Source organism: Entelurus aequoreus, linkage group LG10 (genome assembly GCF_033978785.1).
Source record: "Entelurus aequoreus isolate RoL-2023_Sb linkage group LG10, RoL_Eaeq_v1.1, whole genome shotgun sequence".
NCBI lineage: Eukaryota > Metazoa > Chordata > Actinopteri > Syngnathiformes > Syngnathidae > Entelurus > Entelurus aequoreus.
Genome location: NC_084740.1, coordinates 61,448,833 through 61,463,515, shown reverse-complemented (window position 1 = coordinate 61,463,515; position 14,683 = coordinate 61,448,833). Strand labels below are relative to the sequence as shown.

At 44.0% G+C, this 14,683-nt stretch overlaps 1 protein-coding gene across 4 annotated transcripts in view; it reads right to left on the bottom strand.

Moving 5' to 3' along the window:
• The window catches only part of LOC133658868 (uncharacterized), a 31,976-nt gene that overhangs the window by 474 nt on the left and 16,819 nt on the right, over positions 1 to 14,683 (bottom strand). For 2 of the 4 annotated variants that reach the window (XM_062061348.1, XM_062061346.1), the window contains 9 exons: positions 14,435 to 14,494; positions 14,300 to 14,363; positions 14,133 to 14,227; positions 10,347 to 10,475; positions 4,263 to 4,377; positions 4,052 to 4,189; positions 3,817 to 3,983; positions 3,671 to 3,753; positions 2,571 to 3,610 (listed from right to left, as the gene is read on the bottom strand). In XM_062061348.1, the coding sequence (XP_061917332.1) occupies positions 3,415 to 3,610; positions 3,671 to 3,753; positions 3,817 to 3,983; positions 4,052 to 4,189; positions 4,263 to 4,377; positions 10,347 to 10,475; positions 14,133 to 14,227; positions 14,300 to 14,363; positions 14,435 to 14,494 (1,047 nt within the window). In that variant the 3' untranslated portion in view covers positions 2,571 to 3,414. Of the gene's footprint in view, positions 1 to 2,570; positions 3,611 to 3,670; positions 3,754 to 3,816; positions 3,984 to 4,051; positions 4,190 to 4,262; positions 4,378 to 10,346; positions 10,476 to 14,132; positions 14,228 to 14,299; positions 14,364 to 14,434; positions 14,495 to 14,683 lie in introns of those variants that run through there. The other 2 variants (XR_009827556.1, XM_062061347.1) reach the window with 2 other exon arrangements.

Below are 14,683 nucleotides of genomic sequence, written 5' to 3'. Positions count from 1 at the left end.
AATGCAAAATATTATAAATGCAGATGTAAATACAAAATAATATTTGAAAATATTGTCTTTTAAATGTGACTCATTTTTAACGAGACTTTTTGATTTATTGACGTATTTATTATTATTTTTATTAGTAATAATTATTTTAGTAATAGTAATATATTTTTATATTTTTATTATATAATTATCATAAGGAGATATATATGCAAAATAATATAAATGCAGTTATAAATGCTAAATAATATTTGAAAGCATTTTCTTTAAAGTGTGACTCATTTTTAGCTATACTTTTTTAATTGGCTGATTGTTATTCTTTTTATTAGTAGTCATAGATTGTTTTTCTATGTGTTATTAAATAATTATAAGTTGATTTAATGCAAAATGATATTTGAAAACATTTTCTTTTAAATTTGACTAATTTTATCTACAGTTTTAAGACACTTTACCCACCTGCTCCCGGTGCCACCCACACTGCTTTAAATGTAACGTAGATATTGGGTTTCACTATGTAAAGCACTTTGAGTCACTCGAGAAAAGCACTATATAAATATAATGCACTTCACTTCACACACACACACGTAAAAAAATGAGCTAGTATGTATTATATACATACATACATTTTGGACTCGTGGAGTTGTGCAAGTGTTTGATGTATATTCAAAAATTCTAATGACTGTTTGCATTATTTTTAAATCAACCAATTGTATCACTGTCTAATAAAAAACATATACAAATAAATGTAATTTTTTCTTTCACTGTTCTGCACTGTAACTATGGACTGGACTCTCACACTATTATGTTAGATCCACTATGGACTGGACTCTCACACTATTATGTTAGATCCACTATGGACTGGACTCTCACACTATTATGTTAGATGCACTATGGACTGGACTCTCACTATTATGTTAGATCCACTATGGACGGGACTCTCACACTATTATGTTAGATCCACTATGGACTGTACTCTCACACTATTATGTTAGATCCACTATGGACTGGACTCTAACACTATTATGTTAGATCCACTATGGACTGGACTCTCACACTATTATGTTAGATCCACTATGGACTGGACTCTCACTATTATGTTAGATCCACTATGGATGGGACTCTCACACTACTATGTTAGATCCACTATGGACTGGACTCTCACACTATTATGTTAGATCCACTATGGACTGGACTCTCACTATTATGTTAGATCCACTATGGACGGGACTCTCACACTATTATGTTAGATCCACTATGGACTGGACTCTCACACTATTATGTTAGATCCACTATGGACTGGACTCTCACACTATTATGTTAGATCCACTATGGACTGGACTCTCACACTATTATGCTAGATCCACTAGGGACTGGACTCTCACTATTATGTTAGATCCACTATGGACTGGACTCTCACACTATTATGTTAGATCCACTATGGACTGGACTCTCACTATTATGTTAGATCCACTATGGACTGGACTCTCACACTATTGTTAGATCCACTATGGACTGGACTCTCACACCATTATGTTAGATCCACTAGGGACTGGACTCTCACACTATTATGTTAGATCCACTATGGACTGGACTCTCACACTATTATGTTAGATCCACTATGGACTGGAATCTCACACTATTATGTTAGATCCACTATGGACTGGACTCTCACACTATTATGTTAGATCCACTATGGACTGGACTCTCACACTATTATGCTAGATCCACTAGGGACTGGACTCTCACTATTATGTTAGATCCACTATGGACTGGACTCTCACACTATTATGTTAGATCCACTATGGACTGGACTCTCACTATTATGTTAGATCCACTATGGACTGGACTCTCACTATTATGTTAGATCCACTATGGACTGGACTCTCACACTATTATGTTAGATCCACTATGGACTGGACTCTCACAATTATGTTAGATCCACTATGGACTGGACTCTTACACTATTATGTTAGATCCACTATGGACTGGACTCTCACACTATTATGTTAGATCCACTATGGACTGGACTCTCACTATTATGTTAGATCCACTATGGACTGGACTCTCACTATTATGTTAGATCCACTATGGACTGGACTCTTACACTATTATGTTAGATCCACTATGGACTGGACTCTCACACTATTATGCTAGATCCACTAGGGACTGGACTCTCACTATTATGTTAGATCCACTATGGACTGGACTCTCACACTATTATGTTAGATCCACTATGGACTGGACTGTAATTTTTTCATACACTGTTCTGCACTGTAATTTCTTTATTAGTGTTAAAACGCTTAAAAGTTTTTTAGAGACTTAAGTCCAAAATATTTTACACCTATTAATAATTGATGATTACTAATTTTTTGGAATTTGTTAAATCACTTTCCTGTTTCCTGTGACTTCAGTACAACATATTTTACACATATTAATATCAATTGGTATTGATTATTATTACATACATTTTATCATGTAAATGTATTATTACTTGTATTTAATAAATGGAATGAAAAACAAGACTGGTGTTGCAGCCTCATGCTGTATTGGACAATAAAACAATGAAACCACAGTAAACCACCCTATCAGTTTTTCTTTCTATGTGAAACACTTTGGAAATAGTTTAATGAAATTGTGGGAGGGTGTGGCCTGCGGACCTGCAGCGAAGCGGGGTGTGTCAAGATCGGCTTCGAGATTAGTGACAGGTGCGTAGATGACACAGCTGTGAGTGTTTGTCTGATCACCTGTCGCTCTGTTAAAGGCAGCAGTCAAGAAGGAGAGGAGGTTGTTGAAGGTGCAGAACGAGCGAGGTAGACTCTAACATGGCTGAAAAGCACAGATTATTGCAAAATAAATCATTGTTCGCAACGATGAACACGGCTGTCATGTGCGTCATTGGTGGTCCAGAGAACCCGGAGAAGCAGGACCTCCACAGAAATAAAAAAAAAAGTTTAATGCTTGTATTATTTGACTTTATTTTACTGAACAATGCAGAATATAGGATTTATTTTGCAACTATGCATTGCACATACCGATGATTTTAAAATGAAAGGCCTTCATTTTTCACATCGTATTCCTAACTAGGATTCCACACAAGTGGTTAGAGTGTCCGCCCTGAGATCGGTAGGTTGGAGTTCAAATCCCAGCCGAGTCATACCAAAGACTATAAAAATGGGACCCATTACCTCCCTGCTTGGCACTCAGCATCAAGGGTTGGAATTGGGGGTTAAATCACCAAAATGATTCCCGGGCGCGGCGCCGCTGCTGCCCACTGCTCCCCAAGGGGATGGGTCAAATGCAGAGGACAAATTTCACCACACCTAGTGTGTGTGTGACAATCATTGGTACTTTAACTTTAACTTAACTTAAAAATGGAGCAGAAAACCAATCCTTGTTTTTTCCCCTCCTGCCTATAATGTACAAATATTTTCAGTCAATCCACAAGAATCTGGGTGGGGGCCAGCTGTGATGGGGAACCCGGTGGGGGTCCACAGAGTGTGCTGTCAGCACGTGGGCGATGGGGTGCGGCGATGCGAGGGACAGGCGCGCGGCCAGGAGACCCATGCGAACACAGGTGTCCGTGTCTTGACCCTGGACCATCCCCGCCATCAGGGCACCTGCGAGACTGCACAACATGGCCGTGATGACTTCTTCTTCAAAGACCGACAGAGAAGTTGTCATCTACCTATCTCCTGCTCCTGAGACGTTCATCGTCTCCCGTGCTGCTACCTTCAGAGCTGGGTAGTGGACGGCACACAGCTTTCTCTTCTCCAGATACAGAAGATTATACGTTACAAGGTTCTCTAATCATCAATTGATGCCCTGTCTCACCTTCTTGTCTTTCCTGGGCTGCAGGCGGACTGAGCCTGCTTGATGCTCCCCGCACACCAACACCCCGTCGGCCCCCAAGGTCACCACCAGGCAGTGGATGTGCTCCAGAAGGGGGCGTGAGAGAGCCACGGCCAGACTCAGCAGCTGCTCCAAGGAACTTGGGAGCACTAGCGAGTCCACCAGAAGACATCCTGAGCCCCCGTCCTCACGTTTGTGTTGATAATGCAGACCTCACCTTCAGGCGTCTGGAGGCCCAGCGTTTTGTTCATGGTGCACAGCTCCGACAAATTTGGGGAGGTGTAGGCCAACGACTTCCAGGCGTCTGACAGGAAAGGCTTGCAAGCCTTTTCGGAATCGGTGGGCTCATACCAAACTGAGTAGAGATAGAGCGTCCATAGTCACAATAGCTGTGGTGGAATGTCAACCTTTTGTTCTCGAAGCCGTACCATTGATGTTGTGCTCTTTGGCCATGGAGCAAACGTATCTGATGGTGGAAATGGGTATGTTTCCATCAAGGCACACCAAATTAGATGACAAAAGCTGCTCCTTAAACCGGGACACCTACAGGAAGACGGGAGAAGACATGAGCTTGAATAACAACATTCCATATTTTAGACCAGTGATTTACCATATGTCCCTGCAAGAAATTTGCCTTCAAAGAACTCCCGATTATTAGTGATTCCCAGAGCCCCCCCAAAATTCTGCGGGCTATAGAGCGTTTTCTATTGGGGCTCCAGTACTATGGAATGTTCTAGCAGTAACAGTTAGAGATGCTACCTCAGTAGAAGCATTTAAGTCCCATCTTAAAACTCATTTGTATACTCTAGCCTTTAAATAGACCCCCCTTCTAGACCAGTTGATCTGCCGTTTCTTTTCTGATCTGCCACCCTCTCATTCGTGGCGAGGGGGGGTGGGGGGGCACAGATTCGGTGACCACAGATGATGCGCTAGCTGTCCAAAGTCGGGAACCAGGGTGGACCACTCATCTGTGCATCAGTTGGGGACGGTCTCTGCGCTGCTGACCTGTCTCCGCTCAAGATTATCTCCTGCTGGCCCCACTATGGACTGGACTCTCACACTATTATGTTAGATCCACTATGGACTGGACTCTCACACTATTATGTTAGATCCACTATGGACTGGACTCTCACTATTATGTTAGATCCACTATGGACTGGACTCTCACACTATTATAATAGATCCACTATGGACTGGACTCTCACACTATTATGTTAGATCCACTATGGACTGGACTCTCACACTATTATGTTAGATCCACTATGGACTGGACTCTCACACTATTATGTTAGATCCACTATGGACTGGACTCTCACATTATTATTGTAGATCCATTATGGACTGGACTCTCTCACTATTATGTTAGATCCACTATGGACTGGACTCTCACACTATTATGTTAGATCCACTATGGACTGGACTCTCACACTATTATGTTAGATCCACTATGGACTGGACTCTCACACTATTATGTTAGATCCACTATGGACTGGACTCTCACATTATTATTGTAGATCCACTATGGACTGGACTCTCTCACTATTATGTTAGATCCACTATGGACTGGACTCTCACATTATTATTGTAGATCCACTATGGACTGGACTCTCTCACTATTATGTTAGATCCACTATGGACTGGACTCTCACTATTATGTTAGATCCACTATGGACTGGACTCTCACAATATTATGTTAGATCCACTATGGACTGGACTCTCCCTATTATGTTAGATCCACTATGGACTGGACTCTCACAATATTATGTTAGATCCACTATGGACTGGACTCTCACTATTATGTTAGATTCACTATGGACTGGACTCTCACACTATTATAATAGATCCACTATGGACTGGACTCTCACACTATTATGTTAGATCCACTATGGACTGGACTCTCACACTATTATAATAGATCCACTATGGACTGGACTCTCACACTATTATGTTAGATCCACTATGGACTGGACTCACAATATTATGTTAGATCCACTGTGGACTGGACTCTCACAATGTTATGTTAGATCCACTATGGACTAAATTCTCACAATGTTATGTTAGATCCACTATGGACTGGACTCTCACTATTATGTTAGATCCACTATGGACTGGACTCTCACTATTATTTTAGATCCACTATAGACTGGACTCTCACTATTATGTTAGATCCACTATGGACTAGACTCTCACACTATTATGTTAGATCCACTATGGACTGGACTCTCTCACTATTATGTTAGATCCACTATGGACTGGACTCTCACAATATTATGTTAGATCCACTATGGACTGGACTGGAGGTCAAGTATTTATAAATCCTGCTCCTCATGTCCTTCGAGGACAATGACCTGATGAATGAGAACATCTAATATTATAATATAAAGTGTGGACCACACGTAGCATTGCAATATTGACTATTGATCAGCTTTTGCACGACTCATTAGGGGTGTCGAGTATGGGATGATATCGGCTTGCATCTAACATCTCCGATACGAGCAGTCCTGCAGTGTGTTTACTTTGGCAAAGGACAGCCAGGTACTGTAACATCTAAATTCCTCCAATAATCACACATCATTTCCTTGTTTACAAAAGGTAAACATGCTAGGCTACAGGGTACTAGGAACTCGTAGCTACACAACAGCTAAGCACACCAGCTTGACATACTTGATTGATTGATTGATTGATTGATTGAAACTTGTATTAGTAGATTGCACAGTGAAGTACATATTCCGTACAATTGACCACTAAATGGTAACATCGTTTACAATAAGCTATCTATACATTTAGGTAAAACGGAATCCATCCTATTTGGGTCCCAAATCAACCTCAGTGACTTCACTATAAAAGTGGGTGACATTGTTATCACCAGGAAAGATGAGGTCACCTACCTAGGTTCCATTCTAGAAGCTAATCTTCCCTGTGATAAAATGGCAACCAAGGTAATCAAAAAGGTCAACCAACGAACGAGATTTCTCTACAGAATCTCCTCTCTGGTCAACAAAAGCACCTTGAAGATTCTGGCGGGAACTCTCGTTCAACCCTTTTTCGATTACGCATGCACCTCCTGGTACCCTAGCACCTCCAAAACCCTCAAATCTAAACTCCAAACAACCCAGAACAAGCTAGTCAGATTACTTCTAGACCTCCACCCCAGATCCCACCTCACTCCTACCCACTTCTCCAAAGTGGGCTGGCTCAGGGTGGAGGACAGAGTTAAACAACTTGCACTGAGCCTAGTCTATAAAATCCACTACACCTCCCTGATACCAAAGTACATGTCAAACTACTTCCTTAACGTAAATGACCGCCATAAACACAACACCAGGGGGAGCTCCACTAACCATGTTAAACCCGGATTCCGATCTAACAAAGGTCTTAACTCATTCTCTTTCTATGCCACATTAATGTGGAATGCACTCCCAACAGGTGTAAAAGAAAGGGCATCTCTATCCTCCTTCAAAACCGCACTAAAACAACACCTCCAGGCAACTTCAACCCTTGACTAACACCCTCCCCCTTCCACATCCCACCTCCCCGGATTGTAAATAACCAAATGTAAATAATCAAATGTATTTCTAATTTTTATACTTGTTCTTATGCTTTCTGAACTCACTATGTTCTCTGCTGGCTGTACATATCCTACCAAGTCACACCTACACTGTTTCAATGTCCATTTCTCTGATGATGCAATTGTTGATGACTGAAGTGCTGATATCAACCAAACCTAAACCCCCCGCCCCCCTCCACTTCCCACCCCCCGGATTGTAAATAATGTAAATAATTCAATGTATATACTCTGATGATTAACTTGTGTGATGACTGTATTATGATGATAGTATATATTTGTACCATGGACCCCGACTTAAACAAGTTGAAAAACTTATTGGGGTGTTACCATCTAGTGGTCAATTGTACGGAATATGTACTGTACTGTGCAATCTACTAATAAAAGCTCCAATCAATCAAAACCAGATCTCCAAGGTTGACGAGTCTTAGAAAGAACAGACGATCATTGAACTTTCTGCCTCCTGCTCTTAATGTAATGAATCAGTCAGACCACTAGAGGTCGCCAGATCCCAATTTAACTCTTCACTTCAAAAACCTGTCACATTTTTTTAAACCTGTCGACTTATTTCACGTGACTAAACCTCGTCTAAGGCCATGTCCACACCAACACAGATACTTCATAAATGCATACTTATCTCTGCGTTTAGGCCTCTTGTCCGCACGCAAACGCATACTTTTGTCCCTAAAAAGGCTTTTGATTGATTGATTGAGACTTGTATTAGTAGATTGTACAGTACAGTACATATTCCGTACAATTGACCACTAAATGGTAACACCCCAATAAGTTTTTCAACTTGTTTAAGTCGGGGTCCACGTTAATCAATTCATGGTACAAATATATACTATCATCATAATACAGTCATCACACACAGGGGCGCCGCTAGGGATTTTGGGCCCCATGAAAAGAATCTTTACAGGGCCCCCTGTATTATAATTTCATCATCATTAGGGGCCTCTCTGGGCCCCCCTCCATCATGGGCCCCTAGAATCCGTCTTTTACACCTGTTGGGAGTGCATTCCACATTGATGTGGCATAGAAAGAGAATGAGTTAAGACCTTTGTTAGATCGGAATCTGTTGTGTCCTTGGGCAAGACACTTCACCCTTGCTCCTGATGGGTGCTGGTTAGCGCCTTGCATGGCAGCTCCCGCCATCAGTGTGTGAATGCGTGTGTGAATGGGTGAATGTGGAAATACTGTCAAAGCGCTTGGAGTACCATGAAGGTAGAAAAGCGCTATACAAGTATAACCCATTTATCATTTATTTATCTGGGTTTAACGTGGTTAGTGGAGCTCCCCCTGGTGTTGTGGTTATGGCGGTCATTAAGTAAGTAGTTTGACATGTACTTCGCTATCAGGGAGGTGTAGCTGATTTTATAGACTAGGCTCAGTGCAAGTTGTTTAACTCTGTCCTCCACCCTGAGCCAGCCCACTTTGGAGAAGTGGGTAGGAGTGAGGTGGGATCTGGGGTGGAGGTCTAGAAGTAATCTGACTAGCTTGTTCTGGGATGTTTGGAGTCTAGATTTGAGGGTTTTGAAAGTGCTGGGGTACCAGGAGGTGCATGCGTAATCGAAAAAGGGTTGAATGAGACTTCCCGCTAGAATTTTGTCAATGCTGTGAGAGTTCCAAAACTCTCCGCTCGGACCGAGATGACGTCACGGTTGACACAGCAGGAGAGGACTTAACTACCGGGGGATTCAAACATGTGGCCCGCGGGTCGCATCAGGACCGCCAACGGGTTTGATCCGGCCCGCCAGATGAGTTTGCTAAGTATACAAATGAGCTGAAATTGTTGAATGAAAGAATCTGCTGTTCTAAATGTGACAACTGGATGTTGCAACAGCAATTCTTTGTATTCCCTGCAGTAAGAGCTTCATAGGGGGCGGAGCTATGTGGCGTGCTGATGATTTTAAGGTTGTCCTGAAGAATTTGGAGGTAATCCTCCTTTTTCATTGTCCCATTTAAAGCAGCAGTTCCATTGGCAGCAAAACAGGCCCAGAGCATAATACCACCATGCTTGACGGTAGGCCTGGTTTCTCCTGGGATTAAAGGCCTCACCTTTTCTCCTCCAAACATATTGCTGGGTATTGTGGCCAAACAGCTCCATTTTTGTTTCATCTGACATCACATGGACAAAGATAAGACCTTCTGGAGGAAAGTTCTGTGGTCAGACGAAACAATGCTGAAGAAACAAGTCCACGTCAGAAAAGCAACACATTTAGCTGAACTGCACCAATGTTGTGGTCAAAAATTCAAGCAGAAGCTTGTGGATGGCTACCAAAAGCGCCTTATTGCAGGTAAACTTGCCAAGGGACAATGAAAAAGGAGGATTACCTCCAAATTCTTCAGGATTACCTAAAATCATTGTCAGAATAATTGTATCTAAGTTATCACAAAACTTTGTGTTTCCATGAGTTCCCGGCGAGAGGACACAAGCTGTCTTTGATCTTACCAAGCCAAAGGCTTGTAAAACTCCACTGTGTACGATGGGAAGAGACATGAAGGTGTCGGTTTCTTTGATCTATTGTAATCCACAGGAAGATCTTGTCTTGACCCGAGATCTACAAAGCGGAGAGGAAGCAGGACCTGACGCAAGCTCCAGGCATCTTTTCTTTGAACTGTTTTGTGACCGAGGGCAACGGCTGTTTACGACCCCCTCCCCCCTTAGAAACAGCTGTTGCCATGTGATCCGGGAAAGTCCAAATAAAAGAGGAAGCGTGCAATCCTTTCGTCAGAGCGTGGTGGAAGACTCTACAAGAGTACAGCCCAGGCGTCTCTCCTCGTTGAGCTAAATTGAATCCTGTCACCGTTTAATTCCTTGCTTCTTGACTGTTTAATAGATGTCATCGGCGTTACATAAGTCATTGCCTTTAGAGTGAAAGCAGCTTGAATGGTAGAGACAGTTTGACATATCACTTACTGTCTGGTAAAACGGTGGTGAACTTACATATTGCTGTGTTATCTGCTGGTGAATGTCCATGTCGCCCAATCCCAGACTGAGTTCTCCACTCTCTGTGATGACGGCACAGTACGTCGCTGTGCTCGCGCCTTCCAACCTGGTCACGCCGCTGGTGTTCTTCCGGGAGAAAGAAGACATAGAGTCCAAATAACATAATAATAATAATAATAGATTTTATTTGTAAAAAGCACTTTACATTGTAAACAACCTCAAAGTGCTACAGTGTATTAAAAAAATAAATAAATAAAAAGATAATAAAAAAAATAATTTAAAAAAATAGAACAGCCAAATAGCTAGATCTATCCATCCATCCATCCATCTTCTTCCGCTTATCCGAGGTTGGGTCGCAGGGGAAGCAGCCTAAGCAGGGAAGCCCAGACTTTTACTCTCCCCAGCCACTTCCAGCTCCTCCCGGGGGATCCAGAGGCGTTCCCAGGCCAGCCGGGAGACATAGTCTTCCCAACGTGTCCTGGGTCTTCCACGTGGCCTCCTACCGGTTGGACGTGCCCCAAACACCTCCCTAGGGAGGCGTTCGGGTGGCATCCTGACCAGATGCCCGAACCACCTCATCTGGCTCCTCTCCATGTGGAGGAGCAGCGGCTTTACTTTGAGCTCCCCCTGGATGACAGAGCTTCTCACTCTATCTCTAAGGGAGAGCCTCGCCACCCGGCGGAGGAAACTCATTTGGGCCGCTTGTACTCGTGATCTTGTCCTTTCGGTTATAACCCAAAACTCATGACCATAGGTGAGGATGGGAACGTAGATCGACCGGTAAATTGAGAGCTTTGCCTTCCGGCTCAGATCCTTCTTCACCACAACGGATCGATACAGCGTCCGCATTACTGAAGACGCCGCACCGATCCACCTGTCGATATCACCATCCACTCTTCCCTCACTCGTGAACAAGACTCTGAGGTACTTGAACTCCTCCACTTGGGGCAGGGTCTTCTCCCCAACCCGGAGATGGCACTCCACCCTTTTACAGGCGAGAAACATGGACTCAGACTTGGAGGTGCTGATTCTCATCCCAGTCGCTTCACACTCTGCTGCGAACCGATCCAGTGAGAGCTGAAGATCCTGACCAGATGAAGCCATCAGGACCACATCATCTGCAAAAAGCAGAGACCTAATCCTGCAGCCACCAAACCAGATCCCCTCAACGCCCTGACTGCACCTAGAAATTCTGTCCATAAAAGTTATGAACAGAATCGGTGACAAAGGACAGCCTTGGCGGAGTCCAACCCTCACTGGAAACGTGTCCGACTTACTGCCAGCAATGCGGACCAAGCTCTGACACTGATCATACAGGAGCGGACCGCCACAATCAGACAGTCCGATACCCCATACTCTCTGAGCACTCCCCACAGGACTTTGTCGAATGCCTTCTCCAAGTCCACAAGCACATGTAGACTGGTTGGGCAAACTCCCATGCACCCTCAAGGACCCTGCCGAGAGTATAGAGCTGGTCCACAGTTCCACGACTAGGACGAAAACCACACTGTTCCTCCTGAATCCGAGGGTCGACTATCCGGCGTAGCCTCTTCTCCAGTACACCTGAATAGACCTTACCGGGAAGGCTGAGGAGTGTGATCCCACGATAGTTGGAACACACCCTCTGGTTCCCCTTCTTAAAGAGAGAAACCACCACCCCAGGTCTGCCAATCCAGAGGTACCAACCCCGATGTCCACGCGATGTTGCAGAGTCTTGTCAACTAAGACATCCCCACAGCATCCAGAGCCTTAAGAAACTCCGGGCGGATCTCATCCACCCCCGGGGCCTTGCCCCCGAGGAGCTTTTTAACTACCTCGGCAACCTCAGCCCGAGAAATAGGAGAGCCCACTACAGACTCCCCAGGCACTTCTCCTCATAGGAAGACGTGCTGGTAGGATTGAGGAGGTCTTCGAAGTATTCCCCCCACCGATCCACAACATCCACAGTCGAGGTCAGCAGAACACCATCCCCACCATACACGGTGTTGACACTGCACTGCTTCCCCTTCCTGAGGCGGCGGATGGTGGTCCAGAATCGCTACGAAGCCGTCCGGAAGTCGTTCTCCGTGGCTTCCCCGAACTCCTCCCATGTCAGAGTTTTTGCCTCCGCGATCGCTGAAGCCGCACACCGCTTGGCCTGTCGGTAACTGTCTGCTGCCTCTGGAGTCCTATGAGCCAAAAGAGCCCGATAGGACTCTTTCTTCAGCTTGACGGCATCCCTCACCACTGGTGTCCACCAGCGGGTTCTAGGATTACCGCCACGACAGGCACCAACCACCTTGCGGCCACAGCTCCAATCGGCCGCCTCGACAATAGAGGTACGGAACATCGCCCACTCGGACTCAATGTCCAGCACCTCCCTCGTGACATGTTCAAAGTTCTTCCGGAGGTGGGAATTGAAACTCTCTCTGACAGGAGACTCTGCCAGGTGTTCCCAGCAGACCTTCAAAATGCGTTTGGGCCTGCCAGATCTGTCCGGCATCCTCCCCCACCATCGCAGCCAACTCACCACCAGGTGGTGATCGGTAGAAAGCTCCGCCCCTCTCTTCACTCGAGTGTCCAAAACATGAGGCCGCAAATCCGATGAAACAACTACAAAGTCGATCATGGAACTGCGGCCTAGGGTGTCCTGGTGCCAAGTGCACATATGGACACCCTTATTTTTGAACATGGTGTTTGTTATGGATAATCTGTGACGAGCACAAAAGTCCAATAACAAAACACCACTCGGGTTCAGATCCGGGCGGCCATTCTTCCCAATTACACCTCTCCAGGTTTCACTGTCGCTGCCAACATGAGCGTTGAAGTCTCCCAGTAGAACAAGGGAATCACCCGGGGGAGCACTCTCCAGTACTTCCTCGAGTGAATCCAAAAAAGGTGGGTACTCTGAGCTGCCGTTTGGCGCGTAAGCGCAAACCACAGTCAGGACCCAGCAACATTCAGAATAGCAATAAACAGAGCAATTGAGGAGACACAAACATGACACGGAACAATCTAAAAGTAGTGAGACAAAAATGAATATTATCAACAACAGTATCAATATTAGTAACAATTTCAACATAGCAGTGATAAAAAATCCCTCATTGATATTATCATTGCAAACATTAATTTAAAAAAAAACAAAAAAAACTGAACAATAGTGTCACAGTGGCTTACACTTGCATCGCATCTCATAAACTAAATGTCTAATGATAATGTCAATGAGGGATTTTTAATCACTGCTATGTTGAAATTGTAACTAATATTGATACTGTTGTGGACAATATTCATTTTTGTTTCACTACTTTTGGTTTGTTCTGTGTGGTGTTTGTGTCTCCTCTCAATTGCTCTGTTTATTGCACTTCTGAGTGTTGCTGGCTCGGCTTTGCTTTTGGAATTGGATTGCATTGTTATGGTATTGCTGTGTATTGTTTTGTTGGATTGATTAATTTAAAAAAAAAAAAAAAATTAATACAAAAATAAATAAAATAAAAAAATCGATTTTTTAAAAATGAGAATCGATTCTGAATCGCACAACGTGAGAATCGCGATTCGAATTGATTTTTCCCCAAACCCCTAACAGCTGCATTTTAAAACGTCATACATTTTACTTTTAAAAACCGATACGATAATTATGAAACCGATACCGATAATTTCCGATATTACATTTTAAAGCATTTATCGGCCGATAATAATCTAGTTTTTTAAGCCTTTTTTAAAAGCATCCACAGTCTGTGGTGCCCTCAGGTGGTCAGGGAGAGTGTTCCACAGACTGGGAGCGCTGTGGCTCACAGTGAGAGATACCATATGTCTGCAGTGGTTGAAGACGGCCTCGCTGTGGGAATCCCTCCCAGTGGCAGAGATGAACAATGGCCGCCGGCCCAGACGACTTAAACAATCTTCAAAGGACAAAGCAAGTGGAATTGACAAAAGTGTGACAATTTATCGTCAGAAAACCAAAATCAACTCACCGCTGATGTTTCTTCCCACACCTCCATATGACTGACACACACTTCCTGGGTTGGTCCGTCCAAACTTGCAGCAGCAGAAGAAGAAGACGAGTGTAAGAAGCGACTTAAGATGTAAGATGGTATCAGAACACCTACTTGAAGACTTTTGCTTTTTCCTTTGGCAATAAAATCCACATTTATACCGCCGATGACAACCTGCCACACAACACAACCATGTTGACCTTTTAGAAATCTGCCACACAACACAACCATGTTGACCTAGAGCAGGGGTCACCAACGCGGTGCCCGCGGGCACCAGGTAGCCCGTAAGGACCAGATGAGTAGCCCGCTGGCCTGTTCTAAAAATAGCTCAAATAGCAGCACTTACCAGTGAGCTGCCTCTAT